Source organism: Rhinichthys klamathensis, unplaced genomic scaffold (genome assembly GCF_029890125.1).
Source record: "Rhinichthys klamathensis goyatoka isolate OS25496 unplaced genomic scaffold, OSU_Roscu_1.1 h1tg000277l_1, whole genome shotgun sequence".
In the NCBI taxonomy this organism is placed as follows: domain Eukaryota; kingdom Metazoa; phylum Chordata; class Actinopteri; order Cypriniformes; family Leuciscidae; genus Rhinichthys; species Rhinichthys klamathensis.
Genome location: NW_026606796.1, coordinates 364,180 through 378,348, shown reverse-complemented (window position 1 = coordinate 378,348; position 14,169 = coordinate 364,180). Strand labels below are relative to the sequence as shown.

The following is a 14,169-nucleotide window of genomic DNA, read 5'->3' as shown; positions in this document are numbered from 1 at the left end:
CGTCAACTTATTCTAACCCTAACCCTACGAGTCTACTAATACTCTTCTAACACTCTAATAAGAGTTAGTAGACATGTAGGTGCAACGTTACTTATAGTCAACAGAATGTGTTAAAGGGACCATCAAAATGAAGTGAAACCAAAAACCGCATAGTGTATCTATCAGATATAATCTGATTCTAACTGAGAGTGATCAATTAATCATTAATTTATTGTCCATGTGCAAGTAGTTTCTTATTGTTTACTTGCTATAAGATGTAAAATCAAGCCACTCATCTTAGTCATCTAGGTCCCTTGATGAGTCTCAATAAGTATTAGATGATTATTAGTGACCATTATTACAAGTATATTAAATATAGTCATATGTAAATATCATAAATATGCCTCAATGTACTAAGTACAAATGTATTACATATACAGTGTGTATTATCTACATATATGACATCTTCTAATGCTATCATAAAATACCAAAAACAAGGTCATGCGTCCAGCTTTATCAAGGAAGCTGAAATGTGGGGGAATTTTTCAAGAAGCTTGGAATTTGGAAAAAAAAATTTTTGAAGGAATTGCGTAAATAACCACAGCCATCTGAGACAGTAAGGAAAAGAAAATCACCCCGCATCGCTTTTAGTCATTACCGGTAATAATCTGCTAGTTTCCATTAAAAAAATTCCGTACACCTAAAAAAGAAAATGCTTTCAATAAAGGGAGGACTCTTTGGTGACATAACTAGAAACTCCTCCTTCAAAGACAAAAGGAGTTTGGCAAAATCATAACATGCATTCTGAAAACAGGACAGCAGTAAGGAGGACACTGTTTAAATTGCAACATATACAGTAGTGAAGGTAATGTATTCATTGCAGGTCTACTGATCTTATGACTGCCTGGTTTTATTTGAGCACATAAAGAAATGATGGCTACACAGTACTGCTTACAATATGTGCACCTTTCTTACAGTTTGAAGAATTACACTGACAAGCACTCAGTATAAAAATTGTGTCATCATTATCCTCATGTTCTTTTAAACCTGTATGACTTTTTTCTTCTGCAGAACACAAAAGAAGATATTTTGAAGAATGTTTCAATGTTGTTTTTGTACAAAACAACATTAGACACACTGAATTTCATTGTATGGACTTTTTTCCCCCAAAAGATCTCCTTTTGTGTTCTACAAAAATAAAGCATATACGTTTGTAAGGATATGAGGGTGACTAAACAACAACATTTTAGTTTTAGTGGGTGAACTGTCCCTTTAAGGTCTGGTGTAAAGGTCATAGTTTTTTTTTACTTTATGAATACATTTGTGTAAAATAGCTACCGCACTGTGGCTTTTTCTATATTGTAAATTAATTATTGCTTAACAATTGTCTGATGTGTGTGAGGAAGACATCACTCACAACACATATCATGTCTGTTTTAGCAGTCAACATTCCAAATGTCAAGACATAAATCAGGTAGGTCTGAAATTTATTTCGAACAATATAGAATGACTGGAAACAGAATGGCATTGAAAAGAGATCAGAAGAAAACATTTTTCTAATTGTCTGGTTGATCACATGTACTCTTCTAGAAACAGATTCCAATACTTCATGTCACAATGAAGCAGCTGAGGCAGATGAAGTATACTCAGGTTACCTGTGCAAGTCCCCTCCTTCTGGCCAGATAAAAATTAAGGTATAATATTTAGATTTCCTAAACACAAATATCAGCAGATTACATGTATTATCTCTGTATGTCAAGTTTCATTGTCCATTGCAGAAAGCATGGAAGCGTCGCTTCTTTGTGCTTTCAAAGACAAAAGACAGCAGCCATGAGCTAAAATACTACAAAACCACTGAGAGAGACAGTCATATTAAATCCATAGTGGTTTCCACGTAAGACAAAATCTGCTGAATGCTTTTGAAATGAGTAAAAATAATTAATATTATACAATTATATAATTATTTTCTTTTATGTAGCATCACACTGCTGTATATGCGCCCTGAATCGCATTCAGCCATTGAATGGATCTGCAAAAACTTCAGGTGCTCTTCATCCTATGTGCTCTTCATGAAAGCAGAAGATCCAAAAGAGAAGGCCCAAAGAGAATATTTATTCATTGGAGACACCAGGTTTGCAGTGACTATCATTGCTTTACCATAACGGCCAGTAAATAAAGGCTAGTAGTTGTAGTGCTGTTATATGTGCTCTGTTGTTTTCAGTGAGGAGGTGGATAGATGGTTCAATGCTTTATCCGGGATTTTGAAGGTTAGACATTCTACTTTTTTCCTTATATGAAAAGCTGTAATCAGTATGCTCTCTTTGAAAAAATCCTTAAACCATATTTTTTATTCAAATAATATATTCAATATTTTACTTTTTTAAATATATTGCAATTTCATATATTTTTTTATAATTTTAACTAATTCTTAATCAATGTAATTTGATGAGACTTACAGTTAATTTTCAAATTGTGTTAATAGAATATCAAATCTGAATCACAAACTGAACCTCAGATCAAGGCAGAATCCAACTCTAGTGACCAAAACCTCCGTGACACTGACGAGGTAACTCATCAGCATTGCTTTGCTTGTGTGTGACTGGAATTCAATCCCCAATCCCCATAATGTCAGCATTATTTCTGAGTATTACCTCTTCTTAACTAGACTAAAGTTGATAGTCGACCCCCACTGCCTCCAAAGAAGAAGTCAGCATCTAAAGTGGTTACCACTCAGCATGGTCCATGTAGCCAACCACCCAAGAACAGTCCATCTGCAACAGAGGTATTGTATAAACCAATAAAAACAGGCTCTCACCAAACACTTACATCATGATTCATTCCGACTTTAAAAAACCCACATACCTTTGTTGTATGTGTTCAGGTGTATAAAGAGATGCAAAAAGAGGAAACCCTAGATGAGGACAGCAAAGAGTACATGTCATCAAGGTATGACAAACCTTTTCTAGATTTAAACGTACTTTACCTCTCTTTAAGTTGTTAGACAGTGATTGTTGTTCCTCAGGTAAAATTACTCTTTAGATCTAAATCCATTTGTTTCCTTCTTGAATAAGCATGAGGTGGTCTAATAGACCAATTTGTCTTTGATTTGCTGCTCATTTGATTTCCATCTTTTAAAATAGTTAATGTTGCAATGAATGTATGAACGCTTGTTTTGTGGTAATCAAGAGTCATTTTCCAAAGTCTTTTATAAATGTACTCTGCATGCAGATGAGTTCACTGATTTTAGACGCCTGGTTTTATAAACTCACAAGCTTTGTGCAGTAATGTTTTACTGGCTGCTGATCGGTGCTGCAAATAATAAATGATAATTATTTGCTTCTCTCTCAAGGCAGAGCGTGACTGGTTCATCTGAAGGCAGTCTGTTGGATTGTGTCACAAAAGCCTTGAATTCTTTGACACAGCAAACTGAGTCAGATAGGTACAAAACACCCTAGAGGATAAAATCTGAAGCTTAGTGCAAAACTGTTCTTTTACTGTAACTTCCTGGACCACCATAATGGGTTGTCAATCAATGTCATCCCAGAATTTGAGTAATGCAAGAAACCAGAACAATATCTCTGAAAACTCTTGCTGTGACCAGCTAAACTGGTCAGTTCCAGACAAGAGTATATCTCTAGTATATAGAATATATCTCTAGTACTACCTAAATATATCTTAGTATGAAGAGCAATTCAATGGAAAACAACTGTTTGAAAATATCTGAAAACTGCAGAAATTAGTTTTCAATCAACTGTGGTTATGAAATTGTGGTGGAATCAAGTTACATTTTGACAATGTTTTCCATTCCTCAGTGAAACGCACACCATTCTCGAGACGGAAATCTACGTAAGTCATCGTGAGCTGAAGAGGTTGATCTTTACAGAGGAGGCGGGCAAACCATGGTACAATTCTCACTGATAAATTAGGAAAAGTCATTGCTTCAAAAATACTCTATCCGCTGGAAGACTTCAAATTTTGAGTTGACCCCAAAACTGTCATGCCCATGCGCCCTCTGATTTTTCAGCTAAGTTCATGCAAGTTTGCTTGGATGTATGCAACAACAACAATTAGCCTATATATTATATTAGGGCTGGGCAGACTTGGAAAGCTGAGCTGAGCAAAAATAACAAAGCTTATCTCGATTTATTGGATGAGGTGCGCTACAATGTTCCATTCATTCATCAACTGAAAACAGCATAGACTGAAAAGATCGATCCTTGGGATTTAAGAAATCGAATCGATTCTTCAAAATGAGAATCGATTAAAATCGACACATAATTTATCCAGCCCTACTATCTGTCTATACACCTCTATATGTGCATGTATGTGTGAAATACTTCTTATGTTTAAGTTATGTTATTTTCCTCCACATCTCTTTTCCTCTCCAGTGTGTCTGAGTGTCAGCAGATTCAGAACTCATGTCTGTTCCAGAAGGGGGATCAGATCCTGGCTGTCAATGACCTGTTGACAGACACAGTGGAGGAGATGCACAGATACCTAAAAAGACTTAGCAAGGATGAGGTAGTCAAGAGTCAGAGTACAAGAATGCTTTTGTAATAATCAGGGCTACAATATAACTATAGTTGACTTTTTTGGTTTTGTTTGTTTTTCGCTCCCCATCCAGGTAAAACTGACCATCCGACGGCTCTCACGCTCCATTCCTCTCCATCTGAACCCTGCTGAGAACAAAAACTAAACGACCTAATCTCATAGCACGTTGTTTATCTTCTTCATCTGATTTTTCAGGCTTCAACTATTCTCTCTTCATTAAGTTTCTGGTGCATTTTTTTCTCAGTGAGTAACTAGCAGCACTGAGCTGGAGATCAGTTGACGATTGTTTAAAACAAAATGAGCTGATGAATGTGTTTTATCGTAATATAACTTCTAGACTCGCTAGTGGAGATTTCTAAAACTATGCTTCACTGGAATTTATGATTTGTTAGTGCCAGATCAAACAGGCTGAAAGCACTGCTTTTCACACAACCCAGGTCGTCAGGTTGTACATACAGGTTGTCAAAAGTAAAACAAGTAGCTTTTGTGTTCCTGTGTGGCCTACACGAAGGCTTGCTGAGTTCATGTTCTACTAAATCTAACTAAAGAGGAAAGACCTGTTATACTTGTACAGAATAGTGAAAAATTAATAAAAGAAACAAATTTTCAACTTTCTTCTACAGTATCAGTAAATAAATGTTGGGATTACAGATATGTTGAACAGTATTTTGATGTTATTTTTAACTGCCTGTGAATCTGTGTACTGAAACTGCAATTAACTGCAATTAACTGCAGTATGTTCTGTAACCACATGGTGGCAAGCTGACACAAACTGAATTATTTTAAAACTTAAATCTTGTGATTCTTATATCTTGAATTCTGATTACTTCCAGCATTTAAATTCACAGCAAAGTGTCTTGGTTTGCTAAATAAATGTGTTTTTTATAAACTGCAGCAGCATTGAAACTTGTTTGTAACAAACCCAAATGTATTGTTTTTAATTGAAATGAGATTCAGATGTTTAAAAAACAAAAGATAAAACTACTGACTACCTGCTAAAGAACTGTTGAGCACGTGTATTGAAATGTATTACTTTTCTTACAGGAAATGTTATTATCTTGTATGTGCACAAGTATAAAATAAAAATATGCAATTCAGAGAACAAAATCATTAGTACACGTGTGAAACGAGTGTAGAGTGAATAGAATTTATTTCCTTTAGAAACTTCGAGTAAAAAAAAACCCTCCTAAAATAAGAGGGCATATGTGGTCCATTCCAGCATTAGCCACTGGCAAGGTAAAAACAGGCAAGGGAGCCAATAGTAAAATGAAACACTATTAACCGTTGTGCAACCAGCACTTAAATGGCAGGTTGAAGCCCCTTCTTTACAAATGAAAGAAGGCAACCCAAAACACTCAGAGGTCCAATCAATAAAGGCACCATCTGACTGTTTGGTCAAAGGTTTGATTGTGGATGTCAGTTTACTTTATTGCCTTGTTCCACAGCTTGAGCTTCTCAGGGCACATGGTGTCGAGCTAAGGTTTCTGGTTTTCAGTCTGCCACTCATAGAAGAAGCCCTCCATGGCTTTCCTGCTCCTCCAGCTGCCCACATTCACAGTGGGGATGATCTTTTTCGGCTGCAGCCACTGCACGAAACGCTTCAGCTCTAGATAACTGCTGTGCTCGCTGTAGGGAATACCTGGAATAGATAAGTATAGAGTAGTAAAGTAGCTTTCAAAATCTTTGAGATGATGGGAAAACCTATTTATACAAGTCTGTGAACCAACAATGATTTCTGCTGCTTACGCAGAGTCATATTCTAACCTTTTGTACCATTATTTAACAAATATGTAGTGTCTTTGTGTAAAGACCTGAAATACTGTAACAAGCACAAAATCCCATTAATTCCCCCGTTGGATGTCTCAGATTCCAGCGGAGCTTGTGAAATGCGATGCATCTAGTGCTTGAGGCAGCACCTGGTTCGGCTGAAAGACCGCTGATATTCTGAAATTAAAACCCTGGGCTTGCAAAATCTGACATCTTGAGTTTTTCTCTGGGTCAAATCACATCTGCTGATTCTGTTAATACAAGGCATGCTGTTCTTAGCCTGAAACAACATTCAGCATTTCCTACAACTGCAGTAAGGGTGAAAATAAATAAATAAATACAATGTAATTACATTCCACATACAAAGCCATTAGGTATAATCTTGTCAGTTAGTGGAACAGAATGACAAGGCTGTGTTGTGTCTACACTGCAAATCAGTTTAATAGAAAGCAATCCTTTTTATAATCTTATTAAGGAAAGGATGGTGTGACATATCAATAAAATATAACGTGATTTCTGCATAAATTTTTTTTTTTGGTAAAGGCCTACAATTAAGCAAAATGGAGCAAACCTATTACACCACCATTTTACTCTCAAATGGAGCAAAATGATAAGGTGTTCTTTATTTGCTTTGTCAAATGCCTTATTTCCATTTTGATTTAAAAGGATGACAAAAATACTCACTCATTTTGCCTAGGGCACTTAAAGTCACTAGACAAACAGGAGGAAAAGTTGGAGGGTATTTTTTTTTTCCTCTTATAAAATCAAAATGCAAATATGGTATTACAGAAACCCCTTCTGTTGTACATCCACTTCCCTAACTGCACTTAAACACTTGCTATAACGACTCAGATAAATACAATCATTTTATTAAATCCTTTATAAATAGACTGACACATACCATAGATACTGATGTTCCCTTGGGTCTGAGGTTGAATGTCTTCCACTCCCACAGTTTGGTTGAAGGTCCAGCCTGTGGGTTTGAAGGCCACTAGCTGGTCATACTTCCTGGAGAACTTATTCAAGTGTGTCCGCAGGTTCTGTACAGTCAAGAAAGGGCGATTGTGAAAACATGAAAGGAAAAAAACGAAAATAAAATAAAAAATAATTCCATCAAGTCATATAAACATTTAGGCTGGCTAGTTTAAGTTTTTTTGGATAAAGTTCCCTGTCTGGGAAAACTCTCCACAAACTCTCAATTGCAAGTTATAAAGTCTCAATTCTGAGGGATAAAAGTCAGCTCATAATTCTGACATTTTCTTTCAAAAGTTCATATTTCACAATTCTGACTTTAACTCGCAATTGCGAGTTTATATCTCACATATAGCGCGAGATATGCTAGAAAAAAAATGTCAGAAGTGTGAGATAAAAAGTCGCATTTACCTTTTTTATTTTTTATTCAGTGGTAGAAACAAGCTTCCATAACACATGTGCTGCCATGAATATTTATTATTTCTTCTAGGATAAGGCAACGCATTCTCACGAATAATTATAAGAAATGTGTAATCGATGTACTACAGTGTTTCACCAAGTCACATTCTGTAGAAAATTAAAGCACTCATTGCAGAGGGAACAGTTTAACCAGTGTTTGTTGAGATGCAGTTACATGAAATCCATTTTATGCATGTTCCATTTCACATCCGTTTTATGGTATTCCACACAGGCTACACACGGTCACAGTTAGATGCATATTAAGTGATTTTCTTTAGATTTGAAGCAGAGTTTATTTATTAAGTTTTTTGCAACCCCAATAAAATCACTGGGTCTTATAAGGCCACCCCAGAAAAAAAGTTCTGGCTACGCCCCGTGCAAACGTAATAAATCCAAATGTAAATAATATATATAATGCTGTTCAAAAGTTTGGGGTCAATAAGATTTGTATTTAAAGAAATTCATATTATATATTATATTTCCTTATATGCAGGAAAAAATGCTTTAAATTGATCAATTGGCAGTAAAGACTTTATAATCTTACAAAATATTTTCATAAAAAAAAAAAAATGCTGTTCTTATGAACTTTCTATTCACTTAAAGAGTCCTGAAAAAAATGTATCACTGTTTCCACAAAAATGTTAAGCAACATAACCGTTTTCAACATTGATGATAATAAATAAATATTTGAGCATCACATTTCTGAAGGATCATGTGACACTGAAGATTGGAGTAATGGCTGCAGAAAATTCAGCTTTGCCATAACAGGAATATTTTTTTTTTAGAAAAACAAACATTTTAAAATCTATAAAATATTCAAAAAGATAAATTGTTTTAAATTGTAAAATTTCACAATATTACTGTTTTACTGTATATTTGGTGAGCATAAGAGACTTCTTTCAAAAACATTTAAAAAAAATCTTACCCACTCCAAACTTTTAAATGGTAGTGTATATGGCAAAAACTTACAGGGTAATCAAAGTCAAATGATGCCACATTGCAATCAGCTTCTTTCTTCATTCAATTTACATAATTACTTTTCAATGTTGCTGCAAAAGGAAATGTTGTGCAATCTACAATTAACCTCGCCATGAAATTTTTCCTCCTTCCTGTCATGGGCATTTAAACACGTCTCTCATTGGGAACAGCTCCAACATTGCATGTGTGAGAAAAGTGGAGTATAATGGTTTAGTGCACATCATATGACTAATCTTTATTATCTGCAACTGTCTCATTAGAATTTACTTTCAGTCAGACTCATTCAGTGCTACCGCAGCCAGAACTGCTGCGTTGGCACTTGGTCTCTGTAATTAGAATCCTAATTTTTTCCTCCTACATTAGCATAAATTCGCTGTCAAGGAAAATTTAAGATAACACTGAACTCTGCATGAATTTTAAACTCCAAATTGAATAAGTAAACATAGCCTCATTGATTGTGTTTAGCATAATCAGCTCTTTTTATAAGCTTATGATCTCAAATAGCAAAAAATGCAGATGATAAAAATTGCATTTCGTAATTTATAACTGACATATGAGAAACAAGTTGAAGAAGTTTTTAATATAGTTAAACTCACTTTAAAATTGAGCTGCATCATAGGTAGCACATGCACCTGGGCCGCCTGCCAGTCTGTAGTGATGCGCCAGCCAATCTCCTCGGACTCCAGGCAGCACATGGTGTTATACTTATCCTTGGACAAGCATACTTTAGAGCCTAACACTTCCGATACAGCTAAAAGAACAGGTGGGACAGGTAAAAAATGTTATCTCTATGTACAAAAGGAATGAAAATCAACCTATTTGGATTTGGAAAGCAGTAATTAAGCAAGACAGTCAAAAGAGATTTCATATTACTGGTGAACGGAGATAACACTACTGTTTGTGATAAGAGCTTTAGAAGTAAATGGGCATAGGACATTAATCATGGATACATCTTGTAAAATGAACAGGAAAGCCAGTCAGACAAACTGCTGACCAGGAACATTTCAAAGTCAAGTAAGGACAGCATCTGCAAACTATTTTTGTTTTTATATGAGCGTCATTCATGATAGTCAGTTTATAGAAAGGCGAACAATCTGTCCTTTCAAGAGTGGATAAAGAAGCACAAGGTCTACAAAAGGTCTGGGCAAAGCAGGACAACATATTCTCACTCACCTAGAAAGACCTTCTCTTTCCCAACTGAGTAGGTGCCACACACCACAAGTGTACGAGGGTTCATAGTGACCTGTTCAAAAGCTGTGTTTACAGCAAAGGTGATGGCTTCCTGTTGAGTGGGAAAGGTATATTCTGGACTGCAATACCTACAAAAGATACGATTTTTTAAACCTATTAATATCAGTCTCAGTTGATGTGATCAAAAGCAGTCAGCAGAGACACACTGACGAGAGAAACAGAAAGCAGAACAGAAAAGTAGCTTTGTTAGTAGGGAACTCACGTTGTGTCTAGATAGAGGGTCTGTATCCTGAGACCCTGCAGCTCTGGGTAACGCTCCATGGACGGATCAGCCCGGAAGTCACCGGTGTGGAGTACCTTCTGGCCGTCTGGCAGCACAAATAGCAACATGGCTGCCCCAGGACAGCTGGGGGGAGAAACAGTTATAGAAATTAAGGTCTTACTCTGTTACTCTGTATGAACAGTCCAAACAATAATAAAGCTACGAAAGGAAAAAAAAATAGGGTCCTGCAAAAAAGAAATAAAATTGGCTTCAAACATTCATTAGTTAGAAGATACACTCACTGATTAGCATCCAGGAGAGTGACCTTCACTCCTTGTACTATACACTCTGTGTTCATTGGGAGAACATGAACATACTGCTCATCCACCTTCAGCTTGGTCTTCACAAGGTTACCAGTTACCTGCCATGATTAACACCATTTTGTCATGAAAACACCCTGACACTATCATTGAGGGAAAACCTGAAAAACATTTTTCTACAGTTCCATGCCATTTTGCTTTCCCCATTTTCCAAGTCCCCTTATAATGGTAGTGAAGGTTTCTAGTGCCAAAAGGTTTTGCATTCCATTTCCGTGTTCTGACCCTTAGAATTAGACATCGATTGACATATAAATCTGAGGTTTTATGGTAATGTATTGACAATTCTGATATAAAAACCCCAACATTTCTGGAGCTTAAAGGGATAGTTCACCCAAAAATAAAAAGTCTGACACCATGTACTCCCCCTCTGGTTGATCAAAATTGTATGAATTTCTTTCTTCTGTGGAGCATAAAAGAAGATATTGAGAAATAGATGTTTTTGCATTCAACAGAAGTCAATGGTCTCCAGTTGTTTGGTTCCAAATGTTCTTCAAAACATCTTTCTTTGTGTTTCGCAGAAGAAAGGTTTGGAACAAATCATGTCAATTTTTAAATTTTTTGGGTGAACTACAATATCCCTTTAGTTTCTTGGAAGGGAGATTTTAATTTTGAATGTTAGAGTATTTCTACATAGAAAATTCATAAGTAAAACTCTTCTGTTTCTAAATAGCAAGGGAAATTCGGTTTTTATGATTTTTAAAGTGAAATGAGGCAGGGAGACATACTTTGTTACAATAGATGGGCAAGACAGAGTTTTTCTTCAAGCCACCGTAGTGGTCCGAGTGGAAGTGAGTGAGAAAGTAGGCTGTGATGCCTTCAACAGTCCCATACTGAAAAGCATCCACAGCAAATCCAGTTCCTGAACAGAGAAATATCATATTATAGTCTCCAAAGTACAATCGACTAAAACATTGTCCCTCAAGCTAAACAACAGAGCTACTGTATATCATAGGAAAAATAAATAAATTCACACACACACAATCTGGTACATTAAAATTCTGGCACAGCTTATAAGACATGAAGTATAAGTGCTTATGTAATCATAACAATTGTTATTGAATAAGTCAAAACAAAAGCCTTAAAGCAGTTCACAAACCAGGAATTTTCTTGTAGAACGGACAGCGCTTGGGCTCCTCGGGATCTCCATCTGTCGCTTTTCCTCTGTTCCATCTCTTCCACCCCTCTGCCCTCCCTCCTCTTTTCCCTTCTGTTTGCGTGGGCCTAGTCATACCATCTTCTGCAGCAGGCGAGACACTGGACACTTCAGATGGTGCTTTGGTCTTCCTACGCCGTCTACCCTGGTGCCTAGCGTCTTCCCCCTGAGCTTCTGAAATCCTTGCTTTCCTAGGCCCTTGCTGATCAGCCTCCCTGACCGTTGCCTTCACTTCCTCCTCAGCCTTTTTTTCACTCAATGGCTTCAGGCCAAAAAACACTCCAATGTCTGTTTGCTTTAATCCAGAGGGACCGGTCTTATTCTGAGTCCTCCTAGGAGCCATAGACGGTGTTTTCTGAGTTATGGATAGGGCTGTTTGGGTGGAAGACAATTCTTGGTTTATGAAAGTGGCGTTAACTTCTTCAAAAGGTGAAGCCAAACTGTTGACACGTGCAGGATTAGATATACGATCCCGAAGATGCTCTAATACCAAACTTTGGGGTGACTGTAACAGAGAGTTTGGACCTTCATTGTTTGTTGTGGCATGTTTTCCCATTGATTGAGCTCCCTGCTTAGAATTTGTTCCATCAGAAACACCTGTGGAACTGGAATTGGTCAGGTGATTATCAGGTGCTAACGATGTCTGCAGTTTCTCACAGGTGTCCAATGAGTTTTTGTCTGGCCCATGTTCCCTGTTCCCAGTCTCATATTGGTCCAGCATATCAAAGAACAGATCATCATCTTCATCGCTGAACAGTTTAAGAGAATCATCATCAACTTTATTTTCATCTTCCTGCAATGCAGTACTGGGAAACAGTATCTCTTTATTGTTTTTTTGCATCCTGTGCTCCTCATCCACATCTTGAAGTTCGGAGAGTGGAGAGTAGGAGATATAATCATCATTAATACATTTAAAGAGCTCTTCTTTAACCTCATTAGTCTGTGTCTGAACAGCACTGTGAACACTATGTGCCTTGACTGGAGATGGAATTGTCATGCTTGACTCCTGCGATGAATTCTGGGACTGAGATCTTTTGATGGAAGGAGACCAGCCTTTCTTTTTCTTGATGTCCTCAGTGTTAGGGGAGCGCAAAAGCAGCAGAGCATTGCTCTGGGTGGGAGTTCCCTTTGGCACATCACCGGAGGATGAGTTTTGGCTGGATGAAGTAAATTTATTTAAAGCACTGTACACTGAGCTCTCTGTACCATTTGTGGGAGCAACATTATTATGTGACTTCAAGCTGAAGTCTGAGATGCCTTGAACCGTGCAGTCGTTCAACGCTCGACTCTGAGCGAGCAGAGAGTGGTTGTGCCTTTTGTAATGATTGGGAATGGAGGACGTACATTGAAGACCATCTGGACATTCTGTAACATTAGAAGACAGAAAAAGTTTAAACAATTTTTTCCTTAAATATTATACGTATTCTCCCAAACATTGAACATTAAAGTTTTAAAATCTCACACTGATTCCCAATTAATGGATAATTTTAATAATGATGGAGTTCTCAAACCTTAGGATCAATGAATTTCCATGAGTTTTTTAATTAAAATAACAAATATTATGCAACAAAATCTATATATTAGTGCTTTCAAATCGATTAATCGCATCTAACATAAAAGTTTTGTTTATATAATGTTTTATATATATAAAATAATATATTTATATATATATTATTATTATTATTATTACATTTATTGTGTGTGTGTGTGTGTCTGTGTGTGTGACACATAAAAGCATTACCTTTACAATTGTCAACAGGGGTATCTAAGCATTCTGCAACATGCCATTGTTGAGACTGAACCACCAAAAGGGAAAATGGCATTTGACAGACAGGACAGAAGCCTCCTGACTGAGTGTCTGTATCCTGGACATCCTGAGAAAGTGTCCCACCATGATTCACGTCCACAGAGTCTGAGCTTACAGTGTAAATGGGCGCAGTATTGCTATTCTGGTCTAAATCAGTGTGTGTTTCAGCACTGTTGACTTTGGTTGTTTGCACTGATGTCCCAGGGTTGCAATCCTTTCTCTTCTTTGCCCCACGTTCCCTTGATATCTGTGATTTGCAGCTTCGTTTTTTGGTCTTCTTAAGAGGTTTATAATTCCAGATGTCATTCTCAGAGCCGCTCTGTGACATTTGTAAACATTAACAGATTCTAGGCTACTGGTTTGTTTTGTTTAACACAGTTGTTTTGTAACATCACATTCATGGTCTCCTAATGCAAAAAAAGATTAAAAAAAAAACGCAACCGTACAAAGACCGTATCATGCAGAAATTCATCCCAAAATAAAAAGCCTACAGAAAAGCGAATTTAACAAAAAACGTTCATATTAACTTAGATGAGAAATTAAACCGAGCACTATCTTCCGTCATTGCACTTACCGCCAACGTTGAAAGCATTTATTTTCCCATTGATGTTCGCATTTTCCATATTGCATAACCTCTCCGGTAATACCATAAGGCATCCAGGACCTTTAT

The 14,169-nt window shown here is 36.8% G+C and overlaps 2 protein-coding genes across 5 annotated transcripts; one reads left to right on the top strand and one right to left on the bottom strand.

Annotated features, from left to right (window-relative positions):
• The first annotated feature begins 1,389 nt into the window (after positions 1–1,389).
• plekhs1.1 (pleckstrin homology domain containing S1, tandem duplicate 1) lies at positions 1,390–5,482 on the top strand. Of its 3 annotated transcripts, none has more exons than XM_056268931.1 (12): positions 1,390–1,453; positions 1,570–1,673; positions 1,758–1,873; positions 1,958–2,110; positions 2,201–2,246; positions 2,495–2,545; positions 2,645–2,761; positions 2,861–2,925; positions 3,329–3,418; positions 3,792–3,881; positions 4,368–4,500; positions 4,604–5,482. In XM_056268931.1, the coding sequence occupies exons 1-12, from the start codon at positions 1,435–1,437 to the stop codon at positions 4,673–4,675; spliced, it is 1,056 nt and encodes a 351-aa protein (XP_056124906.1). In that variant the 5' UTR covers positions 1,390–1,434; the 3' UTR covers positions 4,676–5,482. The 3 variants fall into 3 exon arrangements, with proteins under 3 accessions (XP_056124906.1, XP_056124904.1, XP_056124905.1); XM_056268929.1 differs by having other exon boundaries at positions 2,462–2,545; XM_056268930.1 differs by having other exon boundaries at positions 1,392–1,453; positions 1,576–1,673; positions 2,462–2,545.
• dclre1a (DNA cross-link repair 1A (PSO2 homolog, S. cerevisiae)) lies at positions 4,365–14,070 on the bottom strand. 2 transcript variants are annotated; one of them, XR_008809295.1, is made up of 10 exons: positions 13,434–14,070; positions 11,636–13,057; positions 11,265–11,398; positions 10,462–10,580; positions 10,160–10,303; positions 9,880–10,025; positions 9,303–9,457; positions 7,199–7,337; positions 5,956–6,169; positions 4,365–4,440 (listed from the first exon to the last, which is right to left on the bottom strand). XR_008809295.1 is itself a non-coding variant. In XM_056268927.1 (9 exons), the coding sequence occupies exons 1-9, from the start codon at positions 13,825–13,827 to the stop codon at positions 6,006–6,008; spliced, it is 2,817 nt and encodes a 938-aa protein (XP_056124902.1). In that variant the 5' UTR covers positions 13,828–14,070; the 3' UTR covers positions 5,664–6,005. The 2 variants fall into 2 exon arrangements, 1 of the variants encoding a protein (XP_056124902.1); XM_056268927.1 differs by lacking the exon at positions 4,365–4,440 and having other exon boundaries at positions 5,664–6,169.
• Between the last annotated feature and the right edge of the window lie 99 nt (positions 14,071–14,169).